The sequence below is a fragment of the Formica exsecta genome, unplaced genomic scaffold, assembly GCF_003651465.1.
Source record: "Formica exsecta isolate Colony F162 unplaced genomic scaffold, ASM365146v1 scaffold138, whole genome shotgun sequence".
Classification (NCBI taxonomy): domain Eukaryota; kingdom Metazoa; phylum Arthropoda; class Insecta; order Hymenoptera; family Formicidae; genus Formica; species Formica exsecta.
This window is the reverse complement of record NW_021848711.1, coordinates 1873871-1892331: the sequence shown is the minus strand read 5'-3', so window position 1 is coordinate 1892331 and position 18461 is coordinate 1873871. Positions and strand designations below refer to the sequence as shown.

Genomic DNA, 18461 nt, shown 5'->3' with positions numbered 1-18461 from the left:
ACGCACGCACAATTACGATGCCACATTTGCGAATCGGAGCGAACAGGATTTATCTCCCGTTCTTAAAGTAACATCGTATTTGTTGCGATAAAAGTGAGAATATTTCGATCGAATCTACTTGACACATATAGTGTGAGCACGATGGATGTGTTTACACCTATACATAGAGTTCTACACGAATAAGTTATTTCACACATATATCTCTGACATTTATATATATATATATAGGAGCAAACCGCTCGGTCTCAAATCTATCGCAGTGGTATGCAAAATTGCAAAATCGATAAACTTAAATCTCCAACATTAATTTTTTGTTTCTTGAAACAAATTTATTTGTGATATTTGTTAAATCGTATATAATCAAATAATTTCATGGATATAAATTATTTTATCAACGCAACACATGATTATGTCATTATATATTAAATTGATCAAAGTCCAAATATTATAAAATTTATTATAAAATAATTTTTAAATATTTTCTTTTCTTTAATCACACACGTATATATCGTGGATGCTAAAGTAAGATTGCATTGCACCGCGACAGGTCTGATACCGAGTCGCACTGTGACTACTTGATTTTTAATGGTGGTAGGTTTCACATAAATAATTTTTCTAAATAACAATGAAAAACTGGTAGGAAATATTTTGTAATAATTTTGTTTCTCCTCGATTATTATAAGTAATATAAGCTAATACCAATCTTACCACCATTATATATTCGTATCTAAACTGCATCTACAGCCGCATAAAATGTACAGGTGTATCCGCTCGAACTAATAAGCATAATTTCTGCAACGCCGTTGAGACGAGTTTACTCAAACGCTTTGCATTAAATCGATCTATATGTACGTGCCTGTATTTAATTTTTATTACAAAAAGGAATAATAATTTGCGCATATAAATCGACATAATGCGAGAGCGCCGTTTAAAAGCACATCGTCGGCGTTGATTATCGCGACAAGTGCTCTTTGCAAAATATTTATAAACACATACAGATCTCGAATAATATTCAAAACGTTTGCCCATCAAATTTTTTGGCTAATTCGACGAGCGATCCCTTCTTAATGAAAAATGTAAAGGAAGTGACAAACCTCTGCGTTGTAAAAGAGTCTCATTTTTAAATTGATTTTAACCAACGTCTGAAAAAATTTTAATTTTAAATTTATATATATTTTTGTTAAATCATAATCGCCCCTCGATATTAATCAAATCAATCCGCAAACAAAGTTTTCGAATGTTATTCGAAAACATTCTGTATAAATAGTTTTCAAATTTGAAGCACGCAATAAATATAAGAAAAAAAAATATCGAGATAATGTACGTATAAAAATGTACATGATATAAAATAATATAAAAATATACATATGCGTACACGCACAACAGAGACATTGTGCTAACCTCTTTATCCTGCAGCGCGCCTGGTCGGCCGAGCTTAGTCTGTGTGTGGTGCGTGAAAAAACAAAAGATGAGATAGAGACAGAGGTAGAGACATAAAAAGGGGGACAGAGTGAGATTAGAGCTCGAATTCTGGGGAAAAACGGGCAGTCCACACGGTGGTGAACTCGTACAGAGGGGGCTGTTCGATGCGGGGAGATGAGGGGGCGTCTTTATCAATGTGAGAGAAAAAAAGAACTCAGATTATTGATCAGTGAATTATTTGCCAATGTACTCTTTCACGAACATGTAAGAAGTATTAAAAATCGATATTATAAAGTTGCGATATATTAAACCGCATTGGGGGGTTGAAAAAGTAGCGGCTAGCGTGTTTACAGTAGCGGCAGCAGCAGCAGCAACAATCTCAAAAAGTTCAGTTAAAAAATGTCGCAGAATTATTTTTTTATTATTAATATCATCATCATCCCTTATCATCATCATCATCATCATCATCATCATTGTCATTATTATTATTATTAATATTATTATTGCCGTCCCGCGGTAACGCATAGCGTTGCTTTTGCCTCTCTCACTGGGGTCATTGTCGCCGAGTATGTTTTAGCTTTCGTTTAGTTGCTGGGCTTTCATTATTTTGTCTTTTTGGGTCAGAAGGGTTTGGGGGGCGGCGAGGCAAGGGGGTAAAAAAATACGTCGCTCAAAACAGAGACAAAAAATTATTGGGGGCGGGGAATGGGGGCGCAGAAAAATTCAAAAATTCAAAATAGATGATCGAGGACCGTGGAAGAAAAAGAACAGTGCAAGATATAATACAGAAGATCGCTGGTGAGACGGTATATACTTTGAGCAGGTAAGCTTTGTGTTATAGCGAACACAAATCTCACCTTTGCGTCCAACACCTCACCGGGCCGTAACTTTCCCAACTGCAAAAATCACACATAAGGGTCAGGTGATTGACGTGATTGCTCGTCATCGTGGAGATTTTCTCTTTGTCGCCTGTCGACGCGACTTGTTAATTTTTCCCGATACATTTACACAGGACGGACTTCAATATCTGCGTTTCTCTTTATTTTTTAAGACACAATTGACGCGAGAAGCAAGATCGAAAAAAGAAAGAAAAAAATAAAAATGTTCCTGCGTGCTTGCCTTGCCATCTGTTAGAAGTTAAGGAGGGAATCGATTCTTCTCGCCGAGTTGAGTTAGGGGCTTTTGATTATTCGCTCGAAATTTGCCAGAATCTCGATAAATCCAGGAAAACGGGGCTTTGAAAGTATTATAAGGGAAAGATAGAGAGAAAGGGATTCAAAAGAGATGAAGGTAAATAGAAGAAGACGAATACAATTAGGGGCTGGTGGGCTTTTCGAGGCTAGCCTTACCGACGTTCCGACAGCTTGTGCGTTTGCATTTCTTTGCGGTGCATTGCTACACGACAGTGCGATTGGGCGGTGCACGATGCCAGCTGATACGTCAGTGAGTTTAAATGCAACCAAATCGATAGTATCATCGTGTGCATGATTGCATGAGAGACAAGAGTCTCTAGTCATCGTTCGCAAGAATAATCTGAGAACTGCATCTCGTTTATCTCGAACTTATCATAGTTTCTTGGAACATTGCAATCATACAAATCTAACAAAAATTTGCGCTATACATAATTTCATTATAATTTTATACACATGTATAATTGTCATTTCGTGTACAAAATTTCGAATGCAATTTTTTATTAGTTTTTTTTTACGATTTAGTACTATTACTCTGAAAAATAATCGACATTCAGGTTCGAGATAATCGATTAGAGAAGCAAGGGCGCATCAATGGCTTATCTTCAAGTCGCAAGATTATCTTAATATGAACACGTATTGTACATTTATATAATAAAATATCTCTATATGCATAAAATTTATAATAAATTTTATCTATAAAAAAAATAAAAATTTTACTTGGGTCCGACTCGTAGCTCTTTTACTCTCGTGCGACAGGAGCGTCCACGAATCTGTCTGATTCACGGATCGGTATGCACAGTAATAATTCAATTTCGTTTGATAATGATGAACGTTGGCAGAACGAGGTAACAAGTGTCTTACCAGACGGCGATGAGGCCGTCTAGATTGTCAGGAGTGATTCAAACGTCGTGTCGCACTACTTGGGACATTTATTAGCGCCGATGTCTGTCTACGGTGACATAGTGCTTGCCAAGATTCGGTGATCTACGAGTCGAAATGTAAGCCAGGAAGAGAGCTCACGAAACCTTGTAATGCGAATGATTAATCACGAATCGACGCGCCCTGACTTCCTCCGAGATGCTTCTTCTGTCTCATATTATTAATTAATTAATTAATTAATTAATTATTATTGTCAAGAGTTGTGAGGGATAGTGTGCATAGAGACTCGGTTGCAACAGATCCGTGTCAGATGCAGAGATGCATTCGATTTTTATGCAGATCAAGTCCCGAATTAAGTGCGTTGAAACATCGAATGGCGCGTGCGAGAGAGTTTCATCTCAATATCTTTCGTTTCAACGAACTATAAAATACAACAGGGTTTTGGAAAAAAATCTATTATGCATAAATATATTTTGCGAACATTTTTCAATGATAAAAAGAATAGTGAAATTTTCTCGCACGTGCGACGTGTGCATGGCATCGTCGGGAATTTAATCGACAATGCGACGCTCTCTCTTATTCATTAATTAATTGAACAAATTATTGTCGTCGTAAAGTGAGCTATTAAATTCGGGACGACGCGTGTGAATTTCGTGCATCGTGTGCCGTAAAGTACGACCATAGTGAGTAAACAGTAGTAATGAGCAGGCAAGATCAGGCGAAGAGAATTGTAGATGTCGATTTTCGATAATAAAAGCATGTTTGAACAATTTATTTTCTTTTGCGAACGCTTAAATTAATTCTCTTTGCGCGATATTCCGGTGAGTGTATGTGAGAGAGAAAGAGAGAGAAAGAGAGTGTGCGAGCGAGAAAGATAAGTCGAATAAGTGCAGACTTGGTAGTCGAGTAAGGTTGCAGACGAGGCATTCGCTTCCACATTTGTTCTTTTTTTTTCAGCTATTTATCTCACCTTGCGCTCGTCCACCACCTCGCCGGGACGAAGCTTCCTATGCTCCTATGGACCAAATCTCTATTAACCACTACTGCTAAGTAAACTGCAATGGGTGTGTGTATGTGTGTACGTATGTGCACGATGCTGTAACATGTTACATCGTTTAATATGATCGTTTTAATAGGTCGAAATTCGTTCCACCGCCGTCGCGGACGTATCGAAGCGCGTTCCTCTATGCTTTATCTTTATCTTGAATCTGAACCAAGTCTCGGGAAATATATAAGCTAAAATTAATTATATCAAAGGCTGCGTGTCTGTTTAATTTTAGTATCATTAATTAATAATGTTCTGCTATTTTCATTCGCGAAACATAGTTCTTGTTGTAGCAGAGTGAAACTAAAAATACATATTTGTCGCAGTTTTGTGATGCTAATTATAATCCGTAAAAAAAGAAAGAAACTGTTAAAAAAAAAAAATTATCTTATATAAAATATCGAATATACTTTTCGCGGGAACGCTTTCGATCAGTCTCGCGTTCAACTAAAGTAATACCACGTGATCGGCAATTATCCGTGTTTCTTCGACGTTCTCTTCAGAAGGGACCGTTTAGTTCTTCGGGTTCTCGCTTTTTGTAAGTCGATGCGCACTGATCTCGGACGTCCTTGATATTACGACTCGAAGAGATCCATTTCGTTCCCATTTTCTTTTCCGGTTGCGAAGGAACGCTTCTACTGGCGTCCGATGGGACTCGATTTTTTTTCCGAGGGAAGACGAGGGAGGGAAGGAATATGCTTCAGAAGCTGGCAAGAACTTTGGATCTCTCGCTTGGTACAAAGGGTTCTAATCTAAATTTCACGCCTTGCTGACATTAAACGCGACGTGCATCGCTCGACGAACTTGTCGTCGGGAAGATTCACGTCGGCGCGTATCTATCACTAAGTACCATCACGAATACGACCACTAGATCATCACTGACTTACACTCTACGAAATCCAAAAAAAAAGCTACAAAGAAAATCCTAACAGTAGCCGACCAGCAACAGCCAGTCGTCTACTTATACGTCCGAATATTTTATTCATTAATCGTCTACCTAATGGGACTTGTGCGAGCGCTTTGCACTCTGAAATATATTTATCAATAATATAGTATACTATCATAGAGAAAAAAAAATAGTCCATAATTATGCATATTAAATTAATTCTCACGAAGCATGTGTATAAACTTGTATCAAAAATATAAATTTTTCTATTAAAATAAACATGTTTCCAATAAATCAACATTTAATATATGCATTATAACTATTAATTGTAATATATATTTAAATTTTGTTTTTCACAAAATTATTCTCTTAATTATTCATTATTTTTAAGAGTGCAAAGTGTGCCATTTTTTTTTTAGATATCACCCTCTTTTGCTTTATTGATATGAAATGGAAGATAATTGCAGGTGAAAGAAATTGATTCACCACGTCGTTCAAACTGTTTTTGAACTTTGAAGATTTTGAACTGATTGGGACAATATCTGGCGATTTGAAATATTTCTGATAAATTTAAAGGTTTAGCATATAATAACTTAACGAGCTTTTCCTTTCTTTATATATCACATTTCTATAAAGCAAATCTTGGGTGATCTCATGAACTCCTAAGAATGCAACAGAGTTTAAGCTCGGAAAATCCTGTTTATGTAATCGTTTGATAATTAATTTAAGATACATACGTTTTAATTTTGAAAAATGAAAATGTGAATATAAATTAAATTCTATTTTTATGGGTATAATTATTTTTATGGGTGTATATTCGATGTTATCTGTTGTACAATTTTAAATTCACGAAAGTTAACTTCTTTTAAAAATCTATATAGTCGACGATTTGGAAAAATTAAATTGCTCGGTTATATTGGCGTAATATAACGGAAGTCTCCGTCGCATTCTTCAGCTCGGTCCTTTACGAGGTAGTCTATATACCTTCGCGATCATGCAATACATTCCGTAACATACCTCGTCACTGATGATCAGGCTAGGTCTGCGACCCAATTCCTCAGGCGGTATGAGAGAACCGCGTCGACTGCTGGTGCCACTTCCGGGTACTAAGGAGCCCTTCCTGCTGCCGATTGGCGTCACGTCCTTGATCACTTCGATCTTGGGTGTTTCGGGCGCCTTGATCTCCGGTAATTTCGGCTACGATGATCAAAAATCGATCGATTAACCGCGGATACTTTTAATTTAATCCGTTCGAAAAATTAAACAAAAGCTCTTTTAAATTTGGAAATAGTTAAGTTAAAATTTGTCCAAATCACATACGTAGTTTATTCTTCTCTTTCTTTAATAAAAAGAAGATTTAGATTTGTTTCACCAATGATAGATATGAAATTTATTTAAGATTTATTAGATCTAAATTGATCAATCTCTTTTTTACATAATAAATTGCAAAAGGAATATATAAATATATTCGATAAATAAAAATTGCAGTCTCCCTTTACGAGATATCTAATCATCCATCCACTGGTGAAACTAAGGATTAGAGAACCGCAATTAACGTTAATCAATTTCTAATCGATCTTTGATAATGTTCCAGATTAATCACCAGATACACTTGAACAATTCCTCGGGATCGCGCTCAATGGAGGATCGCAAGCCAACAAAGACTCAAATCAAGGTTTACGATAATTTTTACCGAGGTATCGAGTTAATCGTGTAATCAAATACGATCGCGTACGGAGGGCGATCACGACTGACCCCGCAATTCCCGAATCGCGCTCTACGAGTCGCAGACCCGCGGGGATCGGTCGTAATAAGGCCGAAAATAGCGATCGACGTTTTCCCCATCTTCGTTCACGACGACGACGTCGACGAAGACGAAGGACCGATTTTAAGGGGGGTGATATACGAGCGTTTATTCGCCAAAATAGTTCTGTCGCGGGCGCGACGGTCGCGCACTGCACAGAAGGCATTCATCGCTTGCCAAGGCGAGATTCGGGCCGGCTGATTATTACCTATATTTTTCGTCCCTACCCTTCCCGCCCCTCCTCATCTTTACGTTTGCCACGCGTTAATTGCGATTATGCAGATGGAACGATGATATTTATGGCACTGGGACACTCTTCAATGCGAACGAAAAATATGAAGATGGTCCTTTTGCGACTAAGATCCTTGCCAATGCACGTTTTGTCAAAGTTTTGGAAAAAAAATTACACCAATTTCTCGTCCAAAACATTATCATTAGTCATTAGTTTTATCATGAAGACTGCCTATTTTGAATATGATCAAATTTGTAATCAAATAAAATTGATATAAATATGAAATGATTATAAAACGAGTGGTCTGAAATTAAAAAATAAAAATTCTTGCTAAGTATTTAGTGATATAAATAAAATCTTGTTTTACGATTAATTATATGCGGATTTCAATCCGGCACAATATTAATATATATAAAGTTCAATTATCAAGATATTTAATGTTGGAAAATTAAAAATGGCATACAAATAATTAAAATCACTAAAATTTGTTTAATATATAAAGTTATTCAAGGTCTTTATCAATTGTATATATCACGAATATCACAGTATATAACTTGCACATAAGTGTCATATTTTTAGATAATTGGTTCTTGAAAAATTTGCCGTCCTTCCGAGCTTGTGAAACGAGCCACTCTAGTTTGCACCTTGGTTATAATTAAACCGCCCGCAAATCGGCCGTAAAAATTAATTGTCCTGAACCGCATATCGCGAGCCTTGATCAAAACATGCTCGACCAACCATTGCGAAATTCGCAGAATTTTTCGTGTGTGCGATTTCAACGATTTGGCAAAATTATATTCTCCCTTTGCGCGTTATTAATAAATGATGATATTACTCACCTTAGAATCGAATTTCTGCATCATTTAAATTTGGCACCATGAAAACAATATATGTATATATACATATATACATGGCTATTATACAATAACTGAGATTAAATTATTAACATTATTTAATATAATTTTAATTATCGCGCAAGATGATTGTTATGTTATGACGTCTATATAAAAAGATTTAATTGTTTTTTACCTGCGTGGCCGGTCTATCGAGCTTCGTCTTATCGCGAGGCACAAACTCGCCGAATTGGAATTCCTGAGGTTTCTCGAGAACGGGCCTTTCATAATCTGGGATCTCCGGAAGCTCGTAATCAGCCTCCTTTGTCGCTTTCGAGGCTTTCCTCTTCTTTACATCGAGCTTCTCCGCCTTCTCGGTTTTCTGCGTGAGAAACAATATAAATGTTACAGAATCGTACGAAGATGTGAGGAGGTTAACACGGCGTTGATTACGGCGCTTGTTTAATTCCCTTCACACAAGTTGCCAGTAGCAAATAGGAATGATTATTGCAATCTTAGAATCATAAAACAATATATTTTTGTTTAAATATAAGATAAAAAATACTGTTTTTAATTGTAATAAAATAAAATTAAATAACTTTCTTATAATGTATTTATTCTTCTACAAAATTTTATTTTTATTTAAAAAAAAGATGATATGTTTTAGTCATTAGACAGCAGATAACATTGAAAAAAAACTGTAATTATATAGTGCTTTTAGATGTTAAATTTTCTTTGCATTGATTTTATATTATAACCATGAATCCAATAACAATGATGTAATACGTTATTGTAAGAAAAAAAATATCATTCAATTGTATTGTTGAAAAAAATTTATTGATAAAATCAAAAATTTTTTTGGTAAAAAGTATTGTAAAAATTTGTTTTTTTTTTGCAGAAAAATTCTTGATTTTAGTGAAATATTATACTTATATTGATAGAAAGATAGTGCATATAGATAGATAGATAGATACACAGCCGTTTTACCTGAGTCGATTTGTGTGTTAATACGTAATAGTTTAGCATAAGAAACATTCTTACATAAGTGCACAGATGTGTAACACAATCTCATAATATTTACAGTATTGACATGTGTTTATTATTAGAAACATATATTATATAAAATTATATAGCAGATTCACATAACGTAAATTATGTGAAAGAGATCAGAAGAGTTTAAATAGATATAGTAATGCAGATAATATTCTTGACTCTAGGCAGAGTAAAGAAGAAGAGCGTGAAGATAGACAAAAGAGAAAGAGAAGAAAGAACCAATCTTTTAAAAATTTCCTGCGCATCGTATTATTAACAATAAATAGAAGATTATGTGTAAATTAAAGAAAAGTTAGAATATATCAGAGAAGTAAAAGATGTGAGTGTAGAAGTGTATTGTAGAGTTTAGAAATATATCGAGATATATACATATTATATACAAGATAATATATACAATTATATACAAGATAAGTTTAGAAAGAGAGAAAGAAAGAGAGAGAGAGAGAGAGAAAGAGAGAGAACATTTAAAACACTGAGATTAATTTCGCTTGTATTAAGAGAATATATGGTGTGAGAAACATCTTGAAGTCATACAGAAACACAAATATATTTTGGCGCTGTTTAATTGCACAGAATTAGGCGCCGAGAAATCGAGATTTAGAGAAGTTTAGGAACACATAGAGAGTGCGACATAGAGAGATTGCAGCAAGATCTTTGCGTTGATTCCCTTCAGCGGGGCTACCTTAAGTTCCACCCTGCCATTTTCAGCCTGCTGAGCCTGTTTCGGATCCTTCGAAACAGGTTTAAGCTGAATCCCCTGAAAGCTTTCGGTTTTAACTTCTTGTTTCGGTGGTAGTATACGGGATTTCGGTTTGGTCACGGTGGCATCCTTTGGCTGCATTAATACGTCATTTTTAGGAAAAAAAGGTTTTGACGCGTGAGGTATATAGATATAGTGCGATATATATAGATACGACTTTTGATGTCCCATTTGCGAAGAGTCACATTTCGTACAGTAAAAATACACAAACAATACTAATCTAATAGTATTAATTTAAGAATACAAAATTAAATTCTATGATAACTGACGAAATATTAAAAATTCGGCACTCATACTAATTTTGTTATCGTTTCTACTTCTACTAGGGAACGATATATTGGACACATTACATTGAACGATTATTCATAAATACAATACGACGAGGAAGATACGTAAACTTACCTTAAGCTCGACTTTCTCTAGAGTTTTCTTTTCTTCCTCGAGTTGCTAGAACAAAGAAAATTAATAATTGTATTAATATATATATTTACATAAGATACTTCGGAAATAAAAATTTATAGAATTTTAAAATATCTTTTTACTAAATTATATTAATATTGGATTTAAAAAATGCAAATCATATTACATTTGAATTATTGTTGGATTTTTATTAGCAATTATTATTTTCGCGATAATTGTGATAATTACCTTGGCAGATCTCAGACTTTTCCTAGTGGTTTCTTCTTCCTTCTGCAAACAGAAGCACAAACACGTGTAATTTTATCTCTTCGACAAAATTTGTATCCAGTTTTAAATCATATCTAATATATACATGTGTAAATGTTAGATTGTAATTTCTATATATGTATGTGTGTGTTATCAAGTGTACCTTTGGTACTTGTGGTTTAGCTGTAAGTTTCGTCGCGGGTTCCTCTTCCTACAAATAGCAAAACGAGTTCTACCTCAACGTGTCTTATATTAATTACCGAATGTAAATAATTGAGCTATGTTGTCAAATGTGTAAGAATAGAGCGACATAAGTGTACCTTCGCTTCCTCTGCTTTGGGTTTAACTTTTGATTCCACCTAAAAGTGTATGTGTAAGATTTAATTCGAGATTTTATTGACCGAAACAATCTAAAACCGTGATTATTGATCCCGGATTAATAAATGTAACATGTAATAAGTGTTTTGTGTACCTTCGGTTCGTCTAGCTTAAGTTGAGCCTTCGGTATCTCCTAAAAATGCACGAATAATATTTCATAATCGCGTATTTGCCATATTATAATTTTCCTAATATCATCTTTGTGTATCTCTTTGTCAACATTTAGGTTTACCTTTAATTCCTCTGGTTTAGCCTTAGACTTTTCCTTGACCTAAAAGTGTTCGTATAATATTCACGTATAAATGTATGTAAAGTATAAAGTGTATAAAATAAAATATAAAAATAAATAAAGTGTAATACTAAAGTATAAAAAATGTAACCATAAATAAAAGAAATAATTAGGAAAATGTGTAATATACCTTGTCTTCTTCTGGTTTGGGCTTAAGTGTCGTTGTATGCTAAAAGTGTATACGTGTTTGAGTATCGAATTGGTTTTGTCTTCTCTTAATATATACGTGAAATTGATTGAGAAAAATTACATCACATGATCTAAATTCTTTTTTTAATTTTCTTCATATGTCTGTACTTTATTATTTCTGTATCAGATGTATAATATACGTGTGTCGCAAAATAACACAAGTGTAAATGTACCTTCACTTCCTCCGTTCTAAGTTTAGCTTTTGGTTCCTCCTAGAAACGTATACGTAAGATGAGATACAGTTTATTTTTTGTGTCGATCGCTATAAGTGTAGACTCATTTTAAAAGCCTAACTACTAGCTTTGTTACTAAAATATACAGTGTGATAAATGTTTTGTGTACCTTTGGTTCGTCTGATTTTGGCTTGGTTTTGGGCGCTTCCTGGAACGTGTATAAGTATTGTTCAAATTAACTATCTGCTTTTATTTATAATATATTTTGTGTATTTTTTCCATCAACCGTAAATTATACTGATGTATACTGTTACAAGATGATGCAAGTGTAAGTGTACCTTTACTTCCTCTGCTTTAGGCTTAGCTTTCGGTTCCTCCTAAAAGTGCACGTGTAAGTTTAAATGACGCTTTCTTTTTTGTTTCGATCGGCTATGGTATAATTGAGTTCGTTAAACTCAATGATAAAAAGCGCGATGTAAAAAGTATTTTCGTATACCTTCGGTTCGTCTGGTTTAAGTTTGGCCTTTGGTGCTTCCTAAAAGTGTACGAGTGGAGTTTAATATTGTCTCATATTTGTCGTATTTTAAGTAACATCTCTCGTATTCTGCTACTTGTATAAGTGGATATTGTTGCAAGATAGTGTGCATATTTATGTATACCTTTACTTCCTCCGCTTTGGGTTTGGCTTTCGGTTCCACCTAAAAACGTTGGAAACATGTTTAAATGTGAACGGAGATGTTTTAGTCACGCATTTATGGCATGTTGTTAAATATGATCGCTGCTAGTTTTCTCTTAAAAAAAAGAGTATCTTATTGCGTTTTGTATTATGTTGTATTATGTTTTAATTATAGCTGTATGTATAAAGTTTTAAAGAATATTAGCGTTAAATGCGAGCGATATTACGCATAAAAATATAATACCTTCGCATCTGCCGGTTTAGGCTTAGCTTCCTCCTAAAATATAGTAATAGCCTTTTAAAAGCCGTGTTTTTAAAATATAAATTTAGAATTGTTTACTTTTTTCCGTAAGATGTGAATGTAATTATGAAATAATCAAAGATTTAAAATAAATTAATTATGTTAGAAAACTTTGTATATTTGTGTATATGAAAGTGTGATTTTGTGTACCTTGGGTGCTTCCGGTTTTCCGAGAGTTTTCGATTTTGTAGTCGATTCCTCTTTCTAGAAAAATAGTTTTATATTGTAAGATTTATGTGAAAGTGTATGCTTATTTATAGATGTACTCCGTGTATATAAAAGATTAATATACAGAAATATATAGATGTTTTATGATTAATAAATTTGTATAAATTGTTTTATCTTTTCATTTGCATTTTATAGTATAACGCATAAAAAGATTTGCATGTTAATGATATATTAATAATAATAATACATCAAAAGCATATTATAGCGGCTTTGCAATTGTTAATAATAAGTATTTGCCTCATCAAAAAATATATCAAAAATTGTATAGATACTGCATTATTTCCTACATTTGTGAAATGTGTCATTAAAGTCTTACTTATTCCACATATTTATAATTGTGATATAATTAATACGTATTTTCATGTACCTTAGACTCATCCACGGGTTTAGATTTCTTCTTCTTTGGTTTCAAAACTTGTTCTTGGTCCTGAACAATATTTTTTTAATCAACAAAACTGTAGAAATTTCAAGAAGAAGAAGAAGAAGAAGAGCGATAAGAAAAGAAGAAAATTGTTATCATAAAGAGCAGAAGAAAGACTATATCATAAAGATGCTTAACGTGGTAAGAAATGTCAATGCATATCTGCGAAGAAATAGTTTTGAAGATTATAACAGAGAGAATGAGAAAGTGAAGAATGTCGAATGCATGATTAAATATATATAGCGAAAAGAAAGAGAGAAAGAGTCAATGATTAACACTGACAGATTACGAAGATCACTTTATACCTCAGATCCTTCCGTTGATTTAGTCGACGACCTACGTCTAGTGGACGGCTTTTTCTAAAATATTGCGCAAAAATATAATAAAATAAAATAATCAAAAAATGTGTGTGTTACGTGTATTGGTATATTCCAAGTATAAAGTTTTGTACCTTAGGCACTTCCTCCTTATCAAGTGTAGAATCAGTGTCTTTGCTCTAAAATAAAAAAAAGAAAAAAGATACGTATATTTATTCTGTATCGTACGTGTTTCAAATGCGTGTAATTGTATATGTGAGTGTACCTTTTTGAATTTGTTCTCGTCTATTTTGTGTTCAGGTATATCGCCCTCCTGAAAATATTAAAAGATCAAGTCTATTCGAAAAGAGCACATCGTCTTCTCCCCCTCTTATCGCAAATAATAGATGTAAAATATAAACAAAGATACAAATAAAAATCAAGAGATAGTAATTATTGAATTTTATTAATTTAAATATCGACTATGAAATTAATATTTAGATAAATGTAACCGTTTATTAAGTGTCTATTACTGTGAGTGTGAAAAGTGTATACCGTGGGTTCTTTGCTTACGCTGCCCCTAGGTTTGGATGCAGGTTTAGGTGCGGATACAGGTTTCTCCTGCTATCATACACAGATTTTCAAAATTACCGAACACCGAATAAGTGTATAATATTTAAATGATACACGAGTAATTGTTGTAAATATATACCTCGACTTTGTCACCGTTCTTATACGGCGTAACTCTGGAATTCCGCGAATCCTAAAATACCGATAAATTACGATTTACATTGCGAGTAAAGGAATAAATATGGTATTAAGCACAATTCGCGTATTTTGTACCTCCAGTATTTTGATAGGTTTCGGAGCATCATCCTCGGCTGTCGAAGCCCAAATATCCTGCGACCGCGTATTATTTTATTACATTAATCACAAAAAGAATGTATGATAAAAAAAAGATGTATATATTCTGTACCTCAATATCATCGTCGGATTCGTGCGTTTGTAGTTTAGTGCTAGGTAGAGAAACGTCCTAAAAGATTTAAAAAAAAAATAAAGATTGCTTGGAGATATGCGTATTTTATACAATTAATTATCTATTTCATTATAATGTGTATGAATATGTGCCTGTATAAATATGTATGTGTACCTTATCGATTGTGACAGAATTCTGTTCGCGCTCGATAGATTTCGGTGCCCATACGTCCTAAAATAATACATCAATTTACAAAAGAGATCGTAAAGTTCGCGTTGTACGCGATATGATGTGTATTATCTAACTAACGTAATTGTAATGTGTATAGTAAGTTTTGACATCTCGGTCGAGTGAAGGTTTGTGTGATGTGTCTGTGAGATTCGCGGTGTCCTAAAATAATAGCATATACTTTATCAAAATGTTCCATATGTATGTGAGCATAAGATACAAAAAAATTGTGTATGAATTGTATTGTCATGCATTTGTGTTTTTCATGTGTACCTCATGATATGAGACGTGTCTATCGTCGCGTCCTTTCGATTTCGGCGCCGATTTGTCCTAAAATTTCCACAACGCAAAAATCTCATATATATATGCAAAAAGTATTATAAGATTAAATTTCTTAATAAAAAATAATGTTGCATTTATTTCGCGCATATTAAAAGAACAAATTTTTTCAATTTTTATAATTTACTATATTAATTATCTCTCCCAATCAAAAAATAATATAATAAAAAATTGTATTAATCACAATTGTGCGAATATTATTGATTTTATCATCTAATTATCTACCTCATTATCTAGCGTGAATTTAACTTCACGCACTTTTGGTTTGTCCAAAGGTGAGCTATCTACATCAGTTCGATCATCAGATTTGGACACACGTCTCTGAATTTTAGTTATCGGTGTATCCTATAATAATGATACTTTTATGGTATCTTATAAGTGTATATTCAGATTGTGGGAAAATATGTTTTACGTGATGTACCTCGTCATTTTTGTGCGGTCTACGTTCACGTTCTTTTCGCTCGGACCAAATATCCTAAAAGTATCGACGTTAAAAAAAAGTATAAAGAAATCTGTACAAGGTGATGTAATGTGTAACGTGTAAAGTGTACCTCGATTTCTTTGTCGGATTGACGGCGGGATAGTTTATCTTTAGCTTTGGGTGAATCCTATAATAATATCGTGCTTAAACTATTGTGTCCTCTCATAGATCTACAATAATAACTTATAATAATGTTCTAATGTACCTCATTATTTTTGTGTGATCTATCTTCACGTTCCTTCCGCTTGGACCAAATATCCTAAAAATGTTGGCGTTAAAAAAATATGCAAAAAAATTATATAATACGTAAGATGTAGTGTGTAATGTGTAATGTGTATGTACCTCGATTTCTTCGTCAGATTGACGACGAGATGATTTATCTTTAACTTTTGGCAAATCCTAGAATATAATATTATATTTAAAATATTGTACATTATTATTGTAAATTCGCGCTATTGGTGATACGATATTTAATAAATTAATTTACATTATGTTATATTTTTTCAAATCAACATTTTTGGACTTGATTGTCTTATAATATTAATATTTTATATATGTATGTATATGTATAATATATGTATATATATTTAAAGAAAAATGTATTACATGTATGTGTAATGAACGTGTTATATACCTCAATTTTGTCATCAGATTTGTGTGAATGTGTTCTGTCTGTATCGGGTAGATACGGTTTAATCTTTAATAATTCATCAGATTTGTGCGGCTGTGTTTTAACCGTGGATGTATCACGTAGAGGTGTCTTGTCTTTCGGAACTTCATCGGATTTATATGGTTGTGTTTTAGCTATGGGTGTATCACGTAGAAGTGACTTGTCTTTTGGCACTTCATCGGATTTGTATGGCTGTGTTTTAGCTGTGGGTATTTCACTCAAAGGTGTTTTATTTTTCAATATATCCTAAAATTATATTAAAAATGTTATATATTCTTTCTTTCTGATGCCCTTTCTTAGTTCAATTTAATTATATACGTATGATAATTAGTTAATAAATATATATTCGCGTACTTTATCATGTTTCTTGGAATCTACGTCGCGCTCTTTTGGCTTTGTCGGCGAAATATCCTAGAAATAGTAATAGTTTTGAAAAGGTAAAGGTAACATAAACTTTGTAAATTTGCTTCCATATCCATTATATACCTTGACCTCTTCGTTAGATTTCTGCGAATGTATTTTACTTGTGATTGCGTCACGTGGAAGTGTCTTATCTTTTAAAACTTCATCAATTTTATGTGGAAGTATTTTACTCATAGGTGTGTCACGCAAATATGTTTTTTCTTTCAAAGTATCCTACAATATAATACATTTTTAAAGTTTTAAAATTTTTTCTGAAGAGTTTTAAACTATTTGAGAGAATATTTATTGTTTAAATTTACATACTTCATCACGTTTTTTAGAGTCAGTATCGCGTTCTTTATTCGCCCAAATATCCTAAAAAAATTGATGTTTTTAAAGATACATAATTTTTGCCGACTACGTAACAATACGATTTTATACCTCAATGTCTTCGTCAGATTTTTGCGGACGTATTTTATGCGTGGGTGTATCACGTGGAAATATCTTATCTTTCGAAACTTCGTCGATTTTATGTGGAAGTGTTTTACTCGTAGTTGTGCCATGCAAGTGTATTTTCTCTTTCGGAGTATCCTAAAATAACATATTTAAAGTGTTATAATCCTTTGTAAAAAAAATTTTGAGCTACTTGCAAACAATATTTATGATTTAGACGTATTTGCATACTTTGTCACGTTTTTTAAAGTCAGTATCGCGTTTTTTGCTCGGCCAAATATCCTAAAAAAATTGATATTTTATGAATATGTAATTTATTCCTATGCGACAATACGGTTTCTATACCTCAATCTCTTCGTCAGATTTTTGCGGATGTATTTTATGCGTGGGTGTGTCACGTGGAAGTATGTTATCTTTTGAAATTTCGTCGGTTTTATGTGGAAGTGTTTTACTCGTAGATGTGTCACGCAAATGTGTTTTTTCTTTCGAAGCATCCTATAAAAAATAATATATATAAAATTTTATATTCTCTTGTAAAAAAAAATTCAACTACTCGCGAAAAATATTTGTAATTCAATTAAAAATTTTTAATTAAATATTAAAAATTTATCTATTTATAACGCAATTTCTATACCTCAATTTTCTTGTCAGATTTTTGCGGATGTGTTGTATTTGTCGTTGTGTCATGTGGAAGTATTTTATCTTGTGATCTGACTTCAAATTTCTCTTGTGCGTATGTTTTGTTTGCGGGTGTGTAAGGTTTGTATGTTTTGTCTGGTGATGTATCCTAAAATAATAATGTTAAATAATATAAAAAAAAAAGTATTTTAAATTAAAATATGTGTATAAGTACAATAGATTCGCATACTCTGTAATGTGGCGCAGATTCATTATCACGTTCTCCCGGATTATGAATTCTCCACGCATCCTAAAATTGATACCGTTGATAAAATGTATAACGCGTTCAATTATTAAAATAAATATATAGTTCTTATTAACTCATGTGCTATGTGTGTAAATATGTACATAATTTTTTTCTATGTACCTCAAGTTCATCATCCGAATCACGCATGCGAGGCGTAATCGCAGCTTGAGGTGTATCCTAAAAAATTTATCTCGATGTTACCTTTTACTCCAAACATTAAAAAAATATTCTTTTTTTTTTAGAGAGAAAAACTATATTATATA

At 33.2% G+C, this 18461-nt stretch overlaps 1 protein-coding gene across 1 annotated transcript in view; it reads right to left on the bottom strand.

The window, feature by feature from the left end:
- Positions 1 to 18461, bottom strand: part of LOC115246074 (twitchin) — a 111181-nt gene that overhangs the window by 64302 nt on the left and 28418 nt on the right. Inside the window, 46 exon segments of the mRNA XM_029824661.1 lie at positions 1402 to 1440; positions 4465 to 4509; positions 6443 to 6622; positions 8301 to 8315; positions 8491 to 8676; positions 10030 to 10182; positions 10510 to 10554; positions 10756 to 10797; positions 10937 to 10984; positions 11094 to 11132; positions 11246 to 11284; positions 11384 to 11422; positions 11571 to 11609; positions 11803 to 11841; positions 11972 to 12010; positions 12141 to 12179; positions 12299 to 12337; positions 12462 to 12500; positions 12723 to 12755; positions 12930 to 12983; positions 13375 to 13434; positions 13734 to 13787; positions 13880 to 13924; positions 14011 to 14058; positions 14280 to 14348; positions 14437 to 14487; positions 14568 to 14624; positions 14701 to 14757; positions 14875 to 14931; positions 15010 to 15090; positions 15202 to 15258; positions 15493 to 15612; positions 15689 to 15742; positions 15819 to 15875; positions 15954 to 16007; positions 16091 to 16147; positions 16383 to 16664; positions 16773 to 16829; positions 16905 to 17054; positions 17145 to 17195; positions 17262 to 17411; positions 17505 to 17555; positions 17619 to 17768; positions 17908 to 18060; positions 18142 to 18201; positions 18319 to 18375. Of these exon segments, the coding sequence (XP_029680521.1) occupies positions 1402 to 1440; positions 4465 to 4509; positions 6443 to 6622; positions 8301 to 8315; positions 8491 to 8676; positions 10030 to 10182; positions 10510 to 10554; positions 10756 to 10797; positions 10937 to 10984; positions 11094 to 11132; positions 11246 to 11284; positions 11384 to 11422; positions 11571 to 11609; positions 11803 to 11841; positions 11972 to 12010; positions 12141 to 12179; positions 12299 to 12337; positions 12462 to 12500; positions 12723 to 12755; positions 12930 to 12983; positions 13375 to 13434; positions 13734 to 13787; positions 13880 to 13924; positions 14011 to 14058; positions 14280 to 14348; positions 14437 to 14487; positions 14568 to 14624; positions 14701 to 14757; positions 14875 to 14931; positions 15010 to 15090; positions 15202 to 15258; positions 15493 to 15612; positions 15689 to 15742; positions 15819 to 15875; positions 15954 to 16007; positions 16091 to 16147; positions 16383 to 16664; positions 16773 to 16829; positions 16905 to 17054; positions 17145 to 17195; positions 17262 to 17411; positions 17505 to 17555; positions 17619 to 17768; positions 17908 to 18060; positions 18142 to 18201; positions 18319 to 18375 (3330 nt within the window).